General features: G+C 40.5%; 1 protein-coding gene across 1 annotated transcript; it reads left to right on the forward strand.

Moving 5' to 3' along the window:
- The first annotated feature begins 898 nt into the window (after nt 1–898).
- LOC137276883 (voltage-gated hydrogen channel 1-like) lies at nt 899–15,984 on the forward strand. The gene is made up of 8 exons (XM_067808531.1): nt 899–1,053; nt 4,754–4,878; nt 9,372–9,691; nt 9,941–9,994; nt 12,233–12,371; nt 12,663–12,778; nt 14,029–14,140; nt 15,917–15,984. The coding sequence occupies exons 1-8, from the start codon at nt 899–901 to the stop codon at nt 15,925–15,927; spliced, it is 1,032 nt and encodes a 343-aa protein (XP_067664632.1). The 3' UTR covers nt 15,928–15,984.
- Nucleotides 15,985–21,613: the final 5,629 nt, after the last annotated feature.

Consider the following 21,613-nt stretch of genomic DNA (forward strand, 5'->3'; position numbering starts at 1 on the left):
GATGTTCTTTTTAACATTTAATACATGTGTTTATCATTGTTTTAGTTTCAAGAAACCAGAGATCAACTGTGTAAGGAGACCGGACAAGGATCTGTCTGTAACCATGAGTCTGTGGATGACATACTGGAGATGAAGGGACGTCTGTATTACATGAACAATTGTGTAACAGAATAGACGGCACTCGTTGGGGCTGACGTCGACCAAAGGCTGGCCTTCAGACAATATCAGCAAGCTGTCTGTCTTAAGCTTGTAATTCACAACAGCATATGAGAACGTATTCGGTTTGGAAATAATCCCCACTGTTCCATGAGTCACAGTTTTTAGAATATAACAGACAGTTGCTTTCAAGCACATGCAGCATCAAACACGTGGCCGTTACGAGAGATACGAAATTTGAAATGGCATATTCATAAATAAAATATTCCTTGGAGTTGTGTACGATCAACCTATTGCTCGCCTGTACGATGTGAACCTTGTTCCATAGTCATCCGCAGGGTGTAATTGTGTGTCAGGATTTATAGAATTACCTTGCCATTGTTTCCACTGGACAAGAGTCGGAATATAAGATGATATTATGCTTGGAGGAATCAAAACTGATATGAGTTGAAGATGCTTAAGGCTCACAATCTGTATCAGTGAAATGTGGATATTCCAGTTGTGTTAATGGATTAAGTCAGTACTCGCTAATCCTGACAACAGTTTGTGTAAACCACAGAAAATCAACGACTTCCTATCATATGCAGCTTATAGTTCGTGCTCTAGCAACAGCGAGTGTGTAAAACTAGAAATCGGGTATTCGATGAAGCGGATAGCGATCGTGCGATGTTACACCTCTGCTTTGATTTCCATGAGCGGGGCGAGGTCTTGTCTCTGGCCGTCTGCCTGAGTTGAATTGCAAATGTGTGGCCTTTCTCTGATCGACAGACTTTTCAAACCAAGGAGCAGGCGACACAGGTTTGTTTCTTCAGACATGGCAGACGCGGATGTCTCTGAGAAGATCTCACTTCATACGATAGAAGAGGCGGAGGACGCCTTACATGAACCTCAAATACCGTGAGTACGCACCCAGTACACACTGTTTTAAAAAAAAATATCTTTGCGTGTCAGTTGCTTATGTCGGTTTGAAGAGCGTGATGGATACCGAATGACACATCGGTGATTCATGTAGTTTAGTCGTCCCAAAATTGTTCGTGTCAGAATACAACAGAACTAAATGGAGTATTGATTTCCGGCAAGAACCTAAGGCTTATTGATAGATGAGTCCTCCGTAGGGGCAAAGTCATGCTTTCTATTCATGTAGATTTAAAGTTATGATTGATCGTGATAAATCATCGCCTTGTGAATGATTCACACGCAATAGAGGTCGTTAAATGCCATTGGGGAAAGATATGAATGTCTCTGTTTTAGTGAATGTTTCAGTTATAAATATATGTATCAAGCAAGGCATGCACTAACTTGTGCTCAGTGGAATATTGTGTATGGTGTGACTCATTTATGTCTCGTGTGTTTAGCAAGGTAGGTAAACTCCTACATGACGGCCCCTCTGCACGTTATGTCAATACTACCCGCATGCGGGAGTGTGTTGTAGGTTTTCTTTTGCTCGTCATCATTCTGAAAGTCTTATTGAGATGTGTATTTGTTTGATATCTTGTTGTCTCACGTCCGTCACACATTTCTTGTAGACATGTTACCAATGCTGAAAACAATGGTCTCAGAAATATTCCGATCTGGTCCCTGACGTACCTTCCAGCGGTTGCAGTCTGGAAATTGGGAAATTAGGGCTGTTGGTCAAGAGATGGGAAACTTAATAACACTGACAACAATAAATGTCCGAGCGATAAACAGTGGGTTAGATTAATCATTTCACAGTGATCTGGGAACGAGGAACACCAGCTAATTTGTCATCAAATTATCATTGCGCTAGTTACTGTTAAATATCATGCCATTGTATCGACCACAAACAGTAGATGATAAAACACTGTGATGACAAAGCAGGTATGGCTGTAATGGTTGTTATTTTCTTAATTGGATAGCGGTAGAAGCGATGGTGCCAGCACACGTTGTAAAATAACAATAGTTTATTGGGCCAGTTCATACATAACTGAAATAACTGACTGTGCATTTCTGTGCCAACTATATGTAACGTATAGGCTGTGAACCTCTACTATGGATGTGTCTCAGTATTCATGCTACATGTTAACTGTTGTCCAGCGAGTGGAAAACCAATTTCTAACGTGTATAAATAACGTGTATAATACAAATGCGTTTTGACACTGTGTTCGCAGTGAAAACGTACCGATGAATTTCATCTTAAACAAAAAAGTAAATGAGATAAATTGAAATTAAGATTGCGAATCCTCATAATTTTAACTTTGCAATTGTACATTTAAATCTCAGAAAGTCCTTCAACCTGGGAGAAAAGCAGTTTAACAAACGACCATTGAGTCAAATTGCTGTTATTGGTTTGTATAACAAGGGCAATCGGTGGAGCAAAGGCATGTACGGTAGGTGATAAGCGTTAACTTAGACCAACCCATTTACTTTGCATTTCCCCTTGTAACAAACCAATAAAAGCGATTTGAAACTAAGATCGTTTGTTAAACAACCGTTGTTTAAACAACCTTGAAAATGGGTTATCAGTGTTCAATTGGTAAAATTATGAGGGCACGCAATCTTAATTTACTTTTTTGCCTAATTTGAACTTCATCGTTACGTTTTTACTGCGAACAGTCCATACAAGTTAATGCCTCGTCATCTACTCCTACATTACGTGATGTGCCTCCACGTGATGTGCCTCCGTGCAACTCTAAATCTGTCCCTACCTTTGAAAACACATGGTGTAGTGCCACCTGATATTCCATTCATCGATATTGGATTATTTGGTTGGTTTCAGGCACATTCACATGGCAGCAGCACACATACCATTTATGGCTGGAGACGCTTGCCCTTTTACGGTACACGTGATGCCATCACTGATTTTCATAAAAATTTCACAGCTATTTCGACATCTGTCCCCAAAGAAACCTCGTTGTTTAGGGGTTTTGTTGTTTTGTTTTGTTTTTGTTTTTTGTTTTTGTTTTTGTTTTTGTTTTTGTTTTTGTTTTTGTTTTTGTTTTTCTGTTGTTTTGTTTGTTTGCTTTTGAAAAGGAAAGACGGATTGGTAAACAAGCAAAATGCATACATCAATAGTAACAAAGAATAACACATCCAGTAACAAAGAATAACACAAAGAATGATCTAAAGACTTGAAAAATGTATAGGTCAACAAAGTAAGACTTCCTGTGAGCCAGTGGTGTCAACAAGAAGGGGTTTGCAGACTGGAACTTGAGACGTTGAAAGATTATAAGTAAGATCGCTACAAACTCGTGTACAGATTAAAGAATGCTATATATAACTGACGTTATGTGGTTAATGCTTTCAAGATGCATGTGCATTTCCTTAACGAGATCAAGAAGTAACAACTGCAATAGTATTTACATGTCCGTAATAATTGTATTTACATGTCCATGTGTCAACGTTTACATGGTTTGTCTCAAAACTGCAGCTCGTGCATAACATCATTTGACACCGATCAACTCCAAACATATCCAGTGGTACAGCACTGGTCTACAATTTGAACGGCCTTTCCAAAACATGTTGTGTACATCCTGAAAATCAGAGGTGGGAGATAGGTCAGTATCTGTAACTTGTAGGACGGGAGGTCATTCTTTATAGCACATTATGAAATTGCCAGTTTGATTAGAGGATGCAGTAGGGCGAGAGATCATTCTTAGTAGCACATAAGGAAACCGCCTGTTGGATCACAGGACGCAGCAGGACGGGAGGCCATTCTTTGCAAACGATAATCAAAGTGGCTGTTGGATTAGAGGGGGCTGTAGGACGAGGAGGTGGGGGGGGGGGGGGGCATTCTTTGTAGCAGAAACCAGCTGTCGGATTAGAAGGGAGGTCACAAAGTATTTGTAAGTTGGGGTGATATTGCACTTCTCTTTGCCAAACACACTAGTTCAAAGTAGTATCAGCTGTCCATCATATCGTATCTGATACTGATTGTGTTGCTGTTGATTCTCTCTGATAAGATATAATTTAGGGGCGTTTAAGCTGCGACTCAACATCAGGAATCTCTGATGGCCAGGGAATCGATGGCCTGTCAAAGACAGTATCATTCAATCCTCAATTACGCCGTGATGAAGTTATATCCACCAGATTTGCATGCGACGTACACGGTAGATTTACGAATTTATGAGACTATTTCCTTCAGATACAATTATTTATGATGTGTGATGTTACTGATGTCGAGAGTGACATGTTTGTGAATAAGGTACTTGTGGCATCTTTAGAATATAGGGCCTGTGCGAGCCGTCACCTATGTACACAAATAAACTGTGGACAATTTAAATGTGTATGTGAAGATCTGTATCATGATGTCGGGAAACAGGATATATCGAACACTTATATTACTTCAGATTTTTGTGAGTTTTACACTATTTTGCTAGTTTTAACTCCAGGCGTTTTCCATCTAACCCATTTGTTGTATCATAATTTTCACAGGAGTTTTCAGAATACCAAATGCCTGCTTTACCCAAGTCTATTATAGTAAATGCTGGTAATGGTATTCTAAGCATCTCTTAAACTTATTAAAGGGTCTTTAGGCGTGAGGTAATCATGTTGATTGACAAGTCGTGTACAGTTGCCACACACTGTAACAACCCAATGGGTAATCGCGGTTGCCTCTATGTAATCCATGTAATTGTAGATGGCGAGAGAGACTGGCCGAATTTCTGAAGACGAACAAAGTGCAGTATGCGATCATCGCCCTGGTGGTGCTGGACAGCCTCATCGTCGTCTTCGAGATGCTTATAGACCTCGAGATCATCATCAGTAAGTTCCCATCGTCATCTTGAGATTCATTGTGCAGTCACTGACATAGACAAGAGTTCACAATATGTATGTTCCTCCAAGCATTGCAATACACCTGTTAGTTCCATTATCCCTGCTAGAAACTTTGTGATCATGCTCAGTAAGTTTCCCATTCCTTGTCAAAGACCTTGTGATCGTCGTCAATAAGTTTCCCATTCCTTGTCACAGACTTTGTGATCATCGTCAATAAGTTTCCTTTTCCTTGTCACAGACCTTGTTATCATCGTCAATAAGTTTCCCATTCCTTGTCACAGACTTTGTGATCATCGTCAATAAGTTTCCCAAGTCACTAAGATGTACCCGAAATCACTGAAACATACTGTGCGATCATCAGAAATAAGTCTCCCTGGTCTAATTTGTAATCGTGATTTATGATGTGGGGCACTTTATGACGTTAAGATAGGTTGGACTGCATGTGAAACTTATCAATGATGACAGACAAAAACAGCACCTTGTGACGTACTCCAGAACGTCAAGAATACTCTTAGCAGCTGCTTGATGTTCTTAGCAAAAATATGTTGAAGACAAAAAAACTCAGGTTTCGGTAGTCCAGAAAAGTAACATTTAACACTTTCGAAGTTTGATGGTACGCAAAACCGGAATATAATCCCAGCAGGTGTTGATGGCTTTTCGTACAGAACCGAAAACAACTTTAAACAATGATTATTTCAGAATGGTTGGACAGTCAAAATGATTTAAATCTCTGCAAAAGCCACAGAGACTACTAGTATGGGTTACATCGTAATATAAATACTTTGCCATTTATTTCTATAAAGTATCCCAACTTATCTAAACCTTTAATTCGTCGTCTGCTGTGAGACCAAAGCCTGTAGCCAAGGTCACAGTCTGCTGTTAGACCAAAGCCTGTAGCCAAGGTCACAGTCTGCTGTTAGACCAAAGCCTGTAGCCAAGGTCACCGTCTGCTGTTAGACCAAAGCCTTTAGCCAAGGTCACAGTCTGCTGTTAGACCAAAGCCTGTAGCCAAGGTCGTAGTCTGCTGTTATTTTTGCTGTCACTTTTAGCTGCGAGCAATCTAATTGGCAGAGATCGGAAATGCTACGTTTTTTGATTGGTTTGTTATTAGAGCCAAAAGCGGAAGAAGACTTAAGACGGTACCAAAACTAACCCCCGAGGATTTTACCTCCTTCTCTCTGAAAGGAAGATTTCGCTTTCAGCGAGCTGGAGAATTATCAAATAGACTCAGAAGTCTTGACGTAGGCTACTGTTACACCGTTGTCATGGTAACAGATTGCATAAAATACTAATCAAAATACAGCTCTATTTAATTCTTGTAAATAAAGTACATGTATTTCTGGAATACCTGTGAAGCTATGCTTTGTTATTAAAGTGTTGTCGCTTTGACAACCTCTTTGAACTTCGACTGAAGCACCAGAACACAGGGATAGACAGAAGTGTTGTTTGTGAGAAAAGACGGCAGGCGTGTTTTGCAAGACTGCCTGCCGCTGCCAAACCGACAGCCTTACATGCTCCTCCCCAAACAAAGCCCTTTAGTCTCGGAGCTGTTAAAGAATATGTTATTACAAAGACTATGCACATCAACACCCTTAATTACGTACGGAAAGAGAACTGGAGAGATGTTTTGATTACATGTGATGGTTTGACTGCTTGTATGGTAGAGTGAAAGGTGGCTTAATTCCATGTGGTAGAGCGAGAAGTGGTTTGATGACTTGTAGTGAAGCTGGAGGCGGTTTGATTGCTTGTGGTATAGTGAGACGTGGCTGAATGGCTGCTTGTGGTCGAGTGAGAGGTGGTGTGATTACTTGTGGTAAAGTGAGAGGTGGTTTAATTACTTGTAGTAAAATGAGAGGTGGTGTGAATGCTTGTGGTAGAGTAAGAGGTGGTTTGAATGCTTGTGGTACCGTCTGGGGTGGTGTGATTACCCATGGTATAGTGAGGCGTGGTTTGGCTGCTTGTGGTAGAGTGAGAGGTGGTGTCATTACTTGTGGTAAGGTGAGAGGTAGTTTGATTACTTGTGGTAAAGTGAGAAGTGGTTTCATTACTTGTGGTAAAGTGAGAGGTGATGTGATTACTTGTGGTAAAGTGAGAGGTGATGTGGTTACTTGTGGTAAAGTGAGAAGTGGTTTAATTACTTGTGGTAGAGTGAGAGGTGGTTTGAATGCTTGTGGTCGAGTGAGAGGTGGTTTGATTACTCGTGGTACAGTCAGAGGTGATGTGATTACCCATGGTAAAGTGAGAGGTGGTTTGATTGCTTGGTGTACATTGAGATGTTGTTCGGGGACTTGTAGGGGAGAGGGAGGTGGTTTGAATGCTTTCGGAGGTGAGGAAGGTGATTGGACGACTTGTGGTGAAGTGAGCGGTGGAGTGAGAGGTGGTTTGGTAACTTTTAATGGATCTAGAGGTGGTTTGAATGCTTGCATTGGAGTGAGAGGTGATTTTATTGCTGATAATGTGGAACAGGTGGCTTGGTGCTTTGTGGATGGATAAATCTTTTGTTTGTATGAAAAGGTAAAGATAGGGGTTCTGGTTCAGAGGTGGTTAGGGGAGAACTGGAGGTTGTTTGCTGTTAGGTTTTTTGGAAATGGATTAATGGCATTGGGGAGGAGTGATACGCGTTTTGATGGCATTGCTGTCGAGGTTGTTTGTTTTGAGATGGTTAGTGATAACATTTTGGGATTAGATTGGATTACGTCCTCTAATCACTCAAAGCTACAGCGTAGCATAATGAGCTTTACATGAGGTATATATACTAGACCAAAATAGTTAGGGATATATGTCAATTTTGAAATTATGAATAATGATCTATCTGCTCATTACCGCATTGATAAAATATCAATCATAAAAATAACAATATCCCTAACGTATTTTCTCTAGTATTGTATGCATCCGGGTGTATACATGGTTCAGTACATACGTTGATATATACATGAATGATATAGTGATGGAATTTTTATCTGAATTTACAGAGCACATAGCAGCAAAATATGGACGGTCTTATTATGGTGGATATAACCTTTGTCTGGAATAAATTAAACATTTAAAATATTGATGGTTTTGTAGTGAACATTCCTTTTTCTTATTTCGCTAAAGTACTGACAGTTAAAAAGGTATTGATACTCATCCTCTGTTATGTGTAAGGTGTACAATGAACATATTCTATAATTATAATCGATATTGAACCAGCTTCCAGCTTCAACAGGAAGACGATTATTTGATAGTTTAAAATGTAACAAAGTGAATATATATTTTCAGGTAAGTGATATATGAAAATCAATATCAGCGATGCTTTTTGAATTTTATAGAATCTACCCTTTGATGATGCTTCAATATCTGAATGCCATTTTTGTATGAAAAGATCTGTGAGGCTATTCTTGACTTTACATTTAATCCAATCCTTATTGACTGATGCATGGTTAATTCATACATCATTACTTCCCTTCTTTATTATTATGTTTCTGATACACGATAGCCAGTTGTTTTTAGATTATTATTAGATAAATTATGTAGCAGCATGTTTGCCAGCTTAGACTATTTCTCTGTGATTAGTCTGGCCCTGTAAGCTATCATTTTGGTATAAATAACAATAGAGAGTGGTCTTCGTCCTATCTCTGCATAGCTCATACATAACTGTGTACTTTTCTTTACCCTATGCAATTTCCTTAAAATGTTAAATGGAAGTAATTGCCATGCTGGCAAGCGGCGAATGAGAGGCGGTGTAATGCCAGGCTGATGAGTGGTTTAATGTTGGTAGAGACTGAGACACGTATAGTAGCACTGGGGACAACTGAAATGTTGTTACATATGAGAGAGGTAGTTGATAGGGCAAGAGTAAGTGTAGGAGAAGGTGAGGTGGAAGAGACTGGGCGTTGTTGGCATGGATCAGGAGTGAGAGGTGATTTCGTGGGATGAATCAGAAGTGAGAGGTGGTTTGGAGGCATGGATCAGGAGTGGGAGGTGATTTCGTGGGATGAATCAGAAGTGAGAGGTGGTTTGGTAGCATGGATCAGGAGTGAGAGGTGGTTTGGTGGCATGGACCAGAAGTGAGGGGTGGTTTTGTGACATGGATCAGGAGTGAGAGGTGGTTTGGTGGCATGGATCATGAGTGAGAGGTGGTTTTGTGACATGGATCAGAAGTGAGGGGTGGTTTGGTGGCATGGATCATGAGTGAGGGGTGGTTTTGTGACATGGATCAGAAGTGAGAGGTGGTTTTGTGACATGGATCAGGAGTAGTGAGTGAGAGGTGGTTTTGGTGGCATGGGTGAGTTTAGTAGGAGGAGGAGGAGTAAGAGATGCATTTAAGTCTATGGTCGGGGAAAGCTGACTAAATGTGGCACTGGGACATTATGGCGGAATCTGAATCTGATATGAGTGCTAATTGAGTGAGCTGCAGGAGCCAGTTGTACCAAAAGAATATAAAAAAATATTATATCTTATATGAGTCTGCTCAGTCGTTAAGTAGTATCATATATTTTCAGTTCCGGAGAATGACCCAGTTGAGACTCACATCAATGCAACACATACCAATCGCACAGCTGACTGGTACGAAATGGGCGTCTACAATGAGACGGAGCATCATGGACATTCCCGAAGAATTACAAGATCTACCGAACATCATTCTGAAGACAAATACGTGCACATAGTGGACACGAATGCAACGGACAATCCTTTTTATATCAGTACCAACGAAACTCAGCATCATGTACACCATCAACATCATCATCACAGTAACAAAGAAATTGTCGAACATTCGCTTCATTATGCAAGCTTGACAATATTAGCTATATTTGTAGTGGAGGTAGGTGCACGTGCACGTCATAACAACTTTGCTTCAGTTACAGAAGAATCATCTCGATTCAAACGTTGTTTGTGTTTTGTTGATTTTTGTTGTTGTTTTTTGTTTTGTTTGGGTTTTTTTTGTCTTTTGTTGTTGTTATTTTTTAAGTTAATGTAATACTAATTATGGGAACATGATTCTAAATGAAGATATAAAACATTTCCTGCCATGTTCGGAGACAGATCTAATACAATGCGGTTATACTTTCAGGTTGTATGTAAAATAATAGCTGAGGGAACACATTTATTGAAACATAAAGCTGAGGTAAGTATTCCTAGCTACAAACTTACAAAATGTTGAGCTGACTCTCCCATGGACGATCCATGTTCCCTGCAACACAACAGTGCTAGTTTGCATAGTGTACAAACTGAACTAGCACTGCATCCATGTTCCTGTAACAGGGTGACAGTTTAACACACGGGCATTTTACATATTGTCACTCACAAGTAAAGTCGGATAGAGGAAGTAATTATTCCATGACGCTTCCTTGGAATTAAGGGCTTTCCAACTCGGCCTTTCATTTTCTATGCTCCTTTTCATTCGTTCGTTGTTTCTAGCCCATATGGAATGAGAGATGTCACAACTGGATTCTGAATAAATACTGACAACTTGTAAAATAGACCGCATCCATTCATTGCTTCGTGGTTAGCATGTCTTGATTCGACTTGTTCGACTAAACGCTGGCTTACGTTGTAGGTACATGACATTCCTTAGCACCCATTTCAATTCTCTCACTCACCGATGTTGACACATACAAACATATTTACATGCAGATTTTAAAAGGTAACGACTAAAATGCATAACATTCTTTTGCATTTAGCGAGCTGTTTTATTTGTACTGTATAAGAATGACACTAGTGTAAATGACACTAAAATCAGGGATACTCTACAACCTCTATATAGGTCCCCTGCTAAAATGAAAGATTCTGGCGAGTTATATATCCTACACAACCCAATGCGCTGTGGAGACAAGTGTGTGTGGGGCATATCTGTATGGGCTTACAGACACCAGAAATCTTCAAGGTGATTAGGGCTTTGATATGTAGACATTAGCTGTAAATTTGCTGACTTGTAAGGAAGACAATAACTGACTCGAAGTGAGAATCACGGTTTATCTTTCCCTTGGTACTTACTGTCACAAATCATGACATTACTTCCTTGTGGAAAGTTAAACCCAAATTTCTCGTAGCTCCTAAATATTGTCATGCTAGCACCAGCTGCACAAGGCTGATGCGAACACAAGCTTCGTTCTCTGCACCGACATATCACATGAGGCAAAACATCCAGGGACGCTCTCCAACCATGTGTTACCATGACCAAACAGGCGTTTGACACAGGCGCAGATAACGGCGGTCTTTCAGAAATAACGATGTTGCATGGCAACAGCATTTTGATATCGTACACACTTGTAAATGTGAATTATTAGGTTCATTGTTTGTCCGTCTGAAACAAGAGACATGTTGAGTTTGCCTTTCATGTTCTCAGCGTCGGGCCTAGAATCTCGACATCAGCTCTGACGTGATAGCAACACCTTGAGTGATTCTCTATGGCATATTAACAGAGATTTCCTGAAGCCATAAACCCAGTGTAGTCTCGGTCTGAGCATGTTAGCAGAGGGTAGACAGGAACCTCGTTTTACTACAAATTAATGTGAATTTGCAGTGGACGACCATCATGACGTGCATGATATCGATTTAAAGCTGACTTCACATTAAAATTACCAGACAGTCTTTGGCAAAAATACAGTAATATGTCTTTATTTGACATAACCTGGCAACTGTAGGTCACGGTGACCTTGAAGCCACTGTCCATGCACAGTAAGTACCTTCTGCCCTTAAGCAGACACTGGAACGTCTGTTTATGTTAAGGAACATGTCAGTGGTTTACACGTGTAGTCGCATGCAACTACAATAGCGTTTGTTGTCAAATGTTGCAGAATTCGGTGGTGGGTATTTGAATGCCACTGTTTGAGGGTTTGTGTCGAGGAAAGTGCAAGTCTAGTGATACAATTCAAGGCCATTTGGCGAAGTATATGACATACAGCAAATGTACATTTCTGATCCGCTGCCCGTAAGAGCCTGTAATGATCTTTATATGGTCTTTAAATTTTTTCCAGAATTAATGTTGAGATGGAGAATGTTAAATATCTGTTCAGAAAAACACCTTTGAATGTTTTCGTTTCATCTGGGATTATATGCACGTATTGTATTCCATCGCACACCCCAGGAAACCGGCACATGTCAGGCTGAGGGGTGCATTTATATACAGCGGTGTTGGTAGGAAAACCTTATTATGTACACAATTTCGCTCAGTCATCTTCTTAGACGAGAATGGAAAATCACTTTTACTCCCACATAAACAAATACACGCTATTGAACCACAACCTTTGTCCAACTCGGCTCACATCCACAATGTACATGCCTTGTCTACATCAGGTATATGATAGACATCCATGTAACATGTAAAATGTAAATAACTCTACCATGGTGTTGTTACTTTCAGGTATTCGATGCCATCATCGTTCTGGTCTCCTTTTCGATGGACATTGCTTTCTCCTTCGTGTCTGTGACGTCAGCAGCACGAGACGCGGCAGGGCTCATGGTCTTGCTCAGGCTATGGAGAATAACAAGGATAATAAATGGTATTCAGTTATCCTCTTCGTGTTCCAGTAGACTGGAACTAGAATGTGATTGTTAACATAGTAAATGTTAATATACAGGAGACCTGTCAGACCAATACTACAGTTGTGTGAAGGGAGTCTTCCTGAGAATAATACCAACTAACCAATAGTGGGTAATAATCACCAAATCAAACCTATGACTCCACGTAGATGTGTCGGGAAGCCTTGAGACGTACGGTGGCAATGATCCACTCGTTGCTTGTGTTCCTCGCCTTAAGATTAGATTATGACACACAAACTTGTTGACAACAGGTGTGATAATGTCTGTGAAGTTGGACGCAGACAAGAAGATCAATGAGCAGAAGGTAGCAAGGGCCAAGGCAGAGGAAGAGGTTGTGAGACTGAAGCGCCAGGTCGATACTCTACAAGTAAGTTCACTTATTGACTTGCCCTTTGGGGACTTGTCGTGATGGCTTAGCCGTAAGACTCACACGTGAATGAAGATTGGATAGCTGGATAAAATGTGTAACTTATGTCATTAGCAGAAACTAGTGGAGGTCACTATGAACTAGGTCGGCATGAACATTGCGGAAAAAGAGGTTCCTTCGCTAGAATATATTTGGTATATATTCGAATATATTTGGTATATATTCGTATGTCAATATTAACAGTGTCATTTGTAACGGGAACTTAATGGAGAACAACTGCTCGACTAATGCAGTTAGTCAACTGATTCACCGGACCAGGAGTTTCTCTTTCACAGCTTGCTTAAATAAACTGACATCGAAGATGAAATTAATAACATAGTCAATACTACTTAAATAAGAGATAACAGTTTGGGGATGAATTATGCGGTAAATGTTGTCAAATTTCCGTCGGCTTTCTGCTGCAAACAAACATTTTATGCCACGAAAAGGGAGGTGAAGCGTATGCACCTTTTGTAGTGTTTTCTGAGACTTTAGACTCTTTAGGTTTATCAAAATTCGGGAGCTAATGAAACGTGCTCGGGGGATCAACAGAATTACAAATACAATTACAAATAACCATTCTTGTCAAAACACATACTGATGACCACCCCTGCATTAAATATAAAAACCAAAACAAAAAAAACAAAAAAAACCAAAAATATATAATGTTTGTTTACTATGTTCTTAAATGACTTTGTTCTAGAACCAGCTTGTTAACGAGGCATTCAGGTCTTTACTTAGTATTTCTGCTACAGTTTGCTTCATTTGTTCTTTCTGTGGTTGACCACAGAAACGCATTTTCTCCTGGAGAATTGACATAGATCGCTGCAAGTTTGGATGGAACTGAGGTGTTTAAATTGACGTTTTTAAAGAAGATGACATTCTGAGTAGACATTATGAGTAAATATCAAAAACGGCATTAAGGTGATGTTATTTCCTAAGATGTTTCTTTTACAAATATTTGGGTTTCTTGTTTTTAGAATACCTATATTAAATAATTTAACTGCCTATGTGATGCACACTTCAGGCACAATGTGTTGTGTTAACACCCTTAACGTAAAACTAGTCCATGTACTTAAGACATGATGAACAATATATTAAGTGTAATTGAGATTCCAGGAGAGGTTTCTCTGCCTTGGTTTGTTTCATCTATGCTCACACTGTACTACTTACGTTATTAACTGTATACGAATACACATGCGTATTTACAGACAGAGGTGAAGAAACTTCGGGACCGACTGAAGCAGTACGAGTCTGATGGCGATGTGAGGAGAGCCACCTGTGACAAGATAGAAGTGTCAGCGGACATACAGAACTGTGGCGGTACAGTATTACCTACATAAAGTGTTTATACATGTGTGACAAGATAGAAGTGTCAGCGGACATTCAGAACTGTGACGGTACAGTATTACCTACATAAAGTGTTTATACATGTGTGACACGATAGAAGAGTCAGCGGACATTCAGAACTGTGACGGTACAGTATTACCTACATAAAGTGTTTATACATGTGTGAGAAGATAGAAGTGTCAGCGGACATTCAGAACTGTGACGGTACAGTATTACCTACATAAAGTGTTTATACATATGTGACAAGATAGAAGTGTCAGCGGACATTCAGAACTGTGGTGGTACAGTATTACCTACATAAAGTGTTTATACATGTGTGACAAGATAGAAGTGTCAGCGGACATTCAGAACTGTGGTGGTACAGTATTACCTACATAAAGGGTTTATACATATGTGACAAGATAGAAGTGTCAGCGGACATTCAGAACTGTGACAGTACAGTATTACCTACATAAAGTGTTTATACATGTGTGACAAGATAGAAGTGTCAGCGGACATTGAGAACTGTGACGGTATAGTATTACCTACATAAAGTGTTTATACATATGTGACAAGATAGAAGTGTCAGCGGACATTCAGAACTGTGGTGGTACAGTATTACCTACATAAAGGATTTATACATATGTGACAAGATAGAAGTGTCAGTGGACATTCAGAACTGTGACAGTACAGTATTACCTACATAAAGGGTTTATACATATGTGACAAGATAGAAGTGTCAGTGGACATTCAGAACTGTGACGGTACAGTATTACCTACATAAAGTGTTTATACATGTGTGACAAGATAGAAAAGTCAGCGGACATTCAGAACTGTGACGGTACAGTATTACCACATAAAGTGTTTATACATATGTGACAAGATAGACGTGTTAGCGGACATTCAGAACTGTGGTGGTACAGTATTACCTACATAAAGTGTTTATACATGTGTGAGAAGATAGAAGTGTCAGCGGACATTCAGAACTGTGGTGGTACAGTATTACCTACATAAAGGGTTTATACATGTGTGACAAGATAGAAGTGTCAGCGGACATTCAGAACTGTGACGGTACAGTATTACCTACATAAAGTGTTTATACATGTGTGAGAAGATAGAAGTGTCAGCGGACATTCAGAACTGTGGTGGTACAGTATTACCTACATAAAGGGTTTATACATGTGTGACAAGATAGAAGTGTCAGCGGACATTCAGAACTGTGGCGGTACAGGATTACCTACATAAAGTGTTTATACATGTGTGACAAGATAGAAGTGTCAGCGGACATTCAGAACTGTGACGGTACAGTATTACCAGATAAAGTGTTTATACATGTGTGACATGACAGAAGTGTCAGTGGACATTCAGAACTGTGACGGTACAGTATTACCTACGTAAAGTGTGCATACATGTGTGACAAGATAGAAGTGTCAGCGGACATTCAGAACTGTGACGGTACAGTATTACCTACGCAAAGTGTGCATACATGTGTGACACGATAGAAGAGTCAGCGGACATTCAGAACTGTGACGGTACAGTATTACCTACATAAAGTGTTTATACATGTGTGACAAGATAGAAGTGTCAGCGGACATGCAGAACTGTGACGGTACAGTATTATCTCCATAAAGTATGTATACATATGTGACAAGATAGAAGTGTCAGCGGACATACAGAACTGTGACGGTATGGTATTACGTAAATACAATATGTGTAGACCTTCACCATTCTGATGTGTGCTCGTAGTGTATGCTGGCCTTCTTGTTTCAGAAGGAACGTGAGCATGTTCCTGTCATCATCCCTCGACTGTATTGGTCGAATCTGACCTTGACCTACAAAAAGGGCCAAAAAGGCATGTAGAGCCACTGACAAGAGTGGAGGCATATGACTGTGTTTGCTACAGTCTGTGTTGTAGTTGTTCAGAGCGCCCATGACAGCGACATCAGATACTTGACATCAAACAGACCAAACATTTAATGTGTCGCTTGGCAGCAATGAATATATGGTTGCTATCAAAGACCATAACAATTATATATTGGTAAGAATATTACAGGGGAGCATATCATTGATCATGTCAAATGGAATGCATGTGTTTTCAGTGCTGCCATTTCATTGCTCTCCTATAAATGTATTGTTATCCACACTCGTGCAGTTAGTGTCGGTGTTGGGAGGCATAGGTTCTTCCCTCGTCTCCCGGAGATATAAGTATATTGGTGTCCTTTTCCCTTTAGCATACATTACCTGCATCTTGCCCGTGGCTTGGCTAAGGCTCAGGTCACTGCAGATAGTGCATGACGGTGGACGCAGGGCGATAAAGGCAGGTATAGGTTACAACAGCTGGTGCACGACGTCGTACAAGTGGATATATGTCAATATATATGCTACTACAGCTGGTGCACAACGTTGTACACGTGGATATAAGCGCGTTCATAAGCTAGTACGTCGTATGCGTGGATATAAGCGAATGTATGGGTTACTACAGCAGAGGCACAATGTCCTACACGTGGATATACGAGAATGTATAGGCTACTACAGCTGGGGTACAACGTCGTATGCGTGGATATAATCACGTACATAAGCTAGTACAAATGTGGCACTACGTCGTATGCGTGGATATAAGTGAATGTATAGGTTACTTCAGCTGGTTACAACGTCGTATGTGTGGATATTTGTGAATGTGTAGGTTACTACAGCTGGGTCACAACGTCGTACACTTGGATATAAGTGAATGCATAGGTTACTTTAGCTGGTACACAACGTCGTATGTGTGGATATTTGTGAATGTGTAGGTTACTGCAGCTGGTGCACAACGTCGTACGCTTGGATATAAGTGAATGTATAGGTTACTTTAGCTGGTACACAACGTCCTATGTGTGGATATTTGTGAATGTGTAGGTTACTACAGCTGGGTCACAACGTCGTACACTTGGATATAAGTGAATGCATAGGTTACTTTAGCTGGTACACAACGTCGTATGTGTGGATATTTGTGAATGTGTAGGTTACTGCAGCTGGGTCACAACGTCGTACGCTTGGATATAAGTGAATGTATAGGTTACTTTAGCTGGTACACAACGTCGTATGTGTGGATATTTGTGAATGTGTAGGTTACTGCAGCTGGGTCACAACGTCGTACGCTTGGATATAAGTGAATGTATAGATTACTACAGCTGGTACACAACGTCGTATGTGTGGATATTTGTGAATGTGTAGGTTACTTCAGCTGGTTACAACATCGTATGTGTGGATATTTGTGAATGTGTAGGTTACTACAGCTGGGTCCCAACGTCGTACACTTGGATATAAGTGAATGTATAGATTACTACAGCTGGTACACAACGTCGCACACGTGGATATTTGTGAATGTGTAGGTTACTGCAGCTGGGTCCCAACGTCGTACACTTGGATATAAGTGAATGCATAGGTTACTTTAGCTGGTACACAACGTCGTATGTGTGGATATTTGTGAATGTGTAGGTTACTGCAGCTGGGTCACAACGTCGTACGCTTGGATATAAGTGAATGTATAGGTTACTTCAGCTGGTACACAACGTCGTATGTGTGGATATTTGTGAATGTGTAGGTTACTGCAGCTGGGTCCCAACGTCGTACACTTGGATATAAGTGAATGTATAGATTACTACAGCTGGTACACAACGTCGCACACGTGGATATTTGTGAATGTGTAGGTTACTGCAGCTGGGTCCCAACGTCGTACACTTGGATGTAAGTGAATGCATAGGTTACTTTAGCTGGTACACAACGTCGTATGTGTGGATATTTGTGAATGTGTAGGTTACTGCAGCTGGGTCACAACGTCGTACGCTTGGATATAAGTGAATGTATAGGTTACTTCAGCTGGTACACAACGTCGTATGTGTGGATATTTGTGAATGTGTAGGTTACTGCAGCTGGGTCACAACGTCGTACACTTGGATATAAGTGAATGCATAGGTTACTTTAGCTGGTACACAACGTCGTATGTGTGGATATTTGTGAATGTGTAGGTTACTGCAGCTGGGTCACAACGTCGTACACTTGGATATAAGTGAATGTATAGGTTACTTTAGCTGGTACACAACGTCGTATGTGTGGATATTTGTGAATGTGTAGGTTACTGCAGCTGGGTCACAACGTCGTACACTTGGATATAAGTGAATGTATAGGTTACTTCAGCTGGTACACAACGTCGTATGTGTGGATATTTGTGAATGTGTAGGTTACTGCAGCTGGGTCACAACGTCGTACGCTTGGATATAAGTGAATGTATAGGTTACTTCAGCTGGTACTCAACGTCGTATGTGTGGATATTTGTGAATGTGTAGGTTACTGCAGCTGGGTCACAACGTCGTACACTTGGATATATGTGAATGTATAGGTTACTTCAGCTGGTACACAACGTCGTATGTGTGGATATTTGTGAATGTGTAGGTTACTGCAGCTGGGTCACAACGTCGTACACTTGGATATATGTGAATGTATAGGTTACTTCAGCTGGTACACAACGTCGTATGTGTGGATATTTGTGAATGTGTAGGTTGCTACAGCTGGTAAATGACGGTTGTTATGCGCTATAAGTGAATGAACATGAAACTGTAGGTGGTGAATAATGACGGCTGGTATGTGCTGCAAGTGAAATTCAGTGAAAGTGTAACTTCAGCTGGTGAAAGACGATTGTTATGCGCTTTCAGTCGCCTTTTGGTGTGATGTCTTATCTGTTCCAGGAACGTCTGTACAGTTAGGTCACATGGCGAGATAATAATTCTCAGAGAACACTACAGTTACGGGGACGACCGATGGGTTCCAGACCTTCCATTACGGAATAACTCATTCATTTGGGAGGAAATTAAATACTGAGCCATTGGAAGGTGAGAAAAGGTGTGCCCTTTCATTACGACAATGGGCCACTGCACAAATCAGTTGTTACAATGGGTACTCCATGAATGTGGGTTTCAAATCCTTCAAACCTCATATAATTCTCCTTCTCATTGACAATCTTCACTCGAACACGAAGTAAGCTCTTATAACCCATGACAACTGGGAAGATGACGTCAGAGCTGTGTCGAGAAATAGTTTTGACACCCTAGCAAAAGACATAATGAGACGCGTATCAGTATAGTAGAGTAGAATGTTGAAAACGTTCCAATGTCTTTAGGCCCTCTTTTTCCACTTAACACTCACTTTGCTCACTTAAATATCGGGTCTTTTTTACAACCCTGCAAATGGTGACATACGTTATGGTGACTCTCATGATGGCCGTCTGTAGTGCGCGCATTCACGTAAACGTCATAATGAACGCCTGATGTACGTGCATTCACATAAACGTCATAACGAAGTTTGAAATACGTGCTTTCACGTAAACGTAATAATGAACCGCTGAGGTACTTGCATTCACGTAAACGTTATAGTGGGCTTCGCGGCTATATGCATTCACGTAAACGTCTTAATGACCGTCTGCATCTGAAGTACTTCCATTCACGTAAACGTCATAATGAACGTCTGAAGTACAATCAGGTAAACGTCATAGTGGACGTCACGGGTACCTGCATTCGCATAAACGTCATAGTGGACTTTACGGGTAATTGCATTCACCTGAACGTCACAGTGAGCGGCTGTGATACGTGCATTCACGTAAACGTTATAATGGACGTCCGAGGTACGTGCATTCACATAAATGTAACAGTTGATGTTTTGGGTACTTACATTCACACAAACGTCATAGAGGACATCTGAGATACGAGCATTCACGTTAATGTCATAGTGGACACCATTGGTACGTACGTACCATTGAATATTTCTCTTGCTTGAGTTTGAAGAAATCGTTTTGAACTAATGATTAATTGTGTATGAAACGACTAATTCCTAAGGTGTGCGTAATGTTTATTCAGAGTAATACACTGGATAAACATCCAACTGAACGCTTTTGCTCTCTGTCAGTTCACAGTTCGGTAAACGGGAATCTAAACTGGTATTCACTATCTGTTTCACGAAGCACGTTGTACAACGTGTGAGGCAATTGGGTACCTGTTTATGGGAATAATTAAGTCGTGTCTGTAATATTGTGTAATTGTGCGTGTTGATAGCTGTGATACGTGTACAAGTCATTGTGTCCCATGTTTCATAGACAAAGTATACCACGCTAGGTCGTAACACTACAATTTGTTATCGGTCTAACTTTTTGAATAGTCGACGTCCATTCCACACTAACAAATGCGGAATATGCAAGACATAAAGACATAAGAGGATGTTTACTTTGATAATCTTAATAAACGAATTGTCGAGCGTTGTTGTTTTCTGGGGCTACATAAGCTGAGTATTGTTCTAAAAATTCTTGTCAGAAAATAAAGGACAGAATTGTTTTGTAAATGTGCTCGTACCAATGATTGCTGTCATTTAGCATCACACTGACGATTGTGCTCAATATGTTCTGTTGATGTGTGCCTACAGTGAGATACTAGCCAGTGAACGGGTCTTTTCTCTTGTCTTTTGTTTCTGCCTTTGACTTAGTGCTTTGTTTGCCAGGTTCGTATACGCTATTATACACTAGCAAATTATATCTGCTGGCGGTATTGATGTGATGTGAGAAGGGACTCCCAGACTTAGATTGACTATATCATGTACTTCGCATGCATACCTGCTTTAAATAATAGTGCATAAATATGTTAACTAATTTTGAAACCGGTATCCCATGTGTGTATATGAATGGAATAAAGCATGATTCTCCCTTTCAAACACGTTGTCGTAACTTGATAAGGGAAGTAACTCTTTCGGGCTACGGTACACCTTCTGATTGACGCCCAGTGGGAAACGTCAAGTTTTCTCTCGTCTTGTGTAGTATTGAGGACCACCCACAACTCCGTTTGTTCGTCAAGTTTTACTTAACATTTTTGTTATGACCACGTTTGCACCATTGCATTACTGAGTGCAAGGGTTAACTTTCTCTCAAATAGCTGCAGGGACCCAAGGGGCAAAGGAGCGAACATAAAATCCTTTGCTTCATGGCGCGGTGGGGTGGCCTTGTAGTTAAAGCGCTCGCTCTACACGCCGAGGACATGCCTTCGATTTCCCACACGGGTACAGTGTGTGAAGCCCATTTCTGGTGTCACCCGCCGTGATATTGCTGAAATATCGCTAAAAGCAGCATAAACCCATACTCACTCACTTACTAAGCAATATGACAGAAGGTAGATAATTACATTGTATGTGAAGTTTGCATTCTGCACGATTTTTTGTTCTCAGGATATGACATACAGATTCAAAGGTTACTATTTATTTGTGCCCTGAAACTCTCCACATCATTAGGCAGCCTGTGGCACATGTCAGCTTTATCTACATCCGTTAGAACGGCAGAATTCCTTACCAGAGACTTGCAGAAGTTCTGTCTATGTTAACACGCATCTGGGAGTTTTCACTGGAGTATCCAATAGTTACATCACTGATTCTTCAGCCCACATTGTCACGGTTATG

The sequence above is a fragment of the Haliotis asinina genome, chromosome 3, assembly GCF_037392515.1.
Source record: "Haliotis asinina isolate JCU_RB_2024 chromosome 3, JCU_Hal_asi_v2, whole genome shotgun sequence".
NCBI lineage: Eukaryota > Metazoa > Mollusca > Gastropoda > Lepetellida > Haliotidae > Haliotis > Haliotis asinina.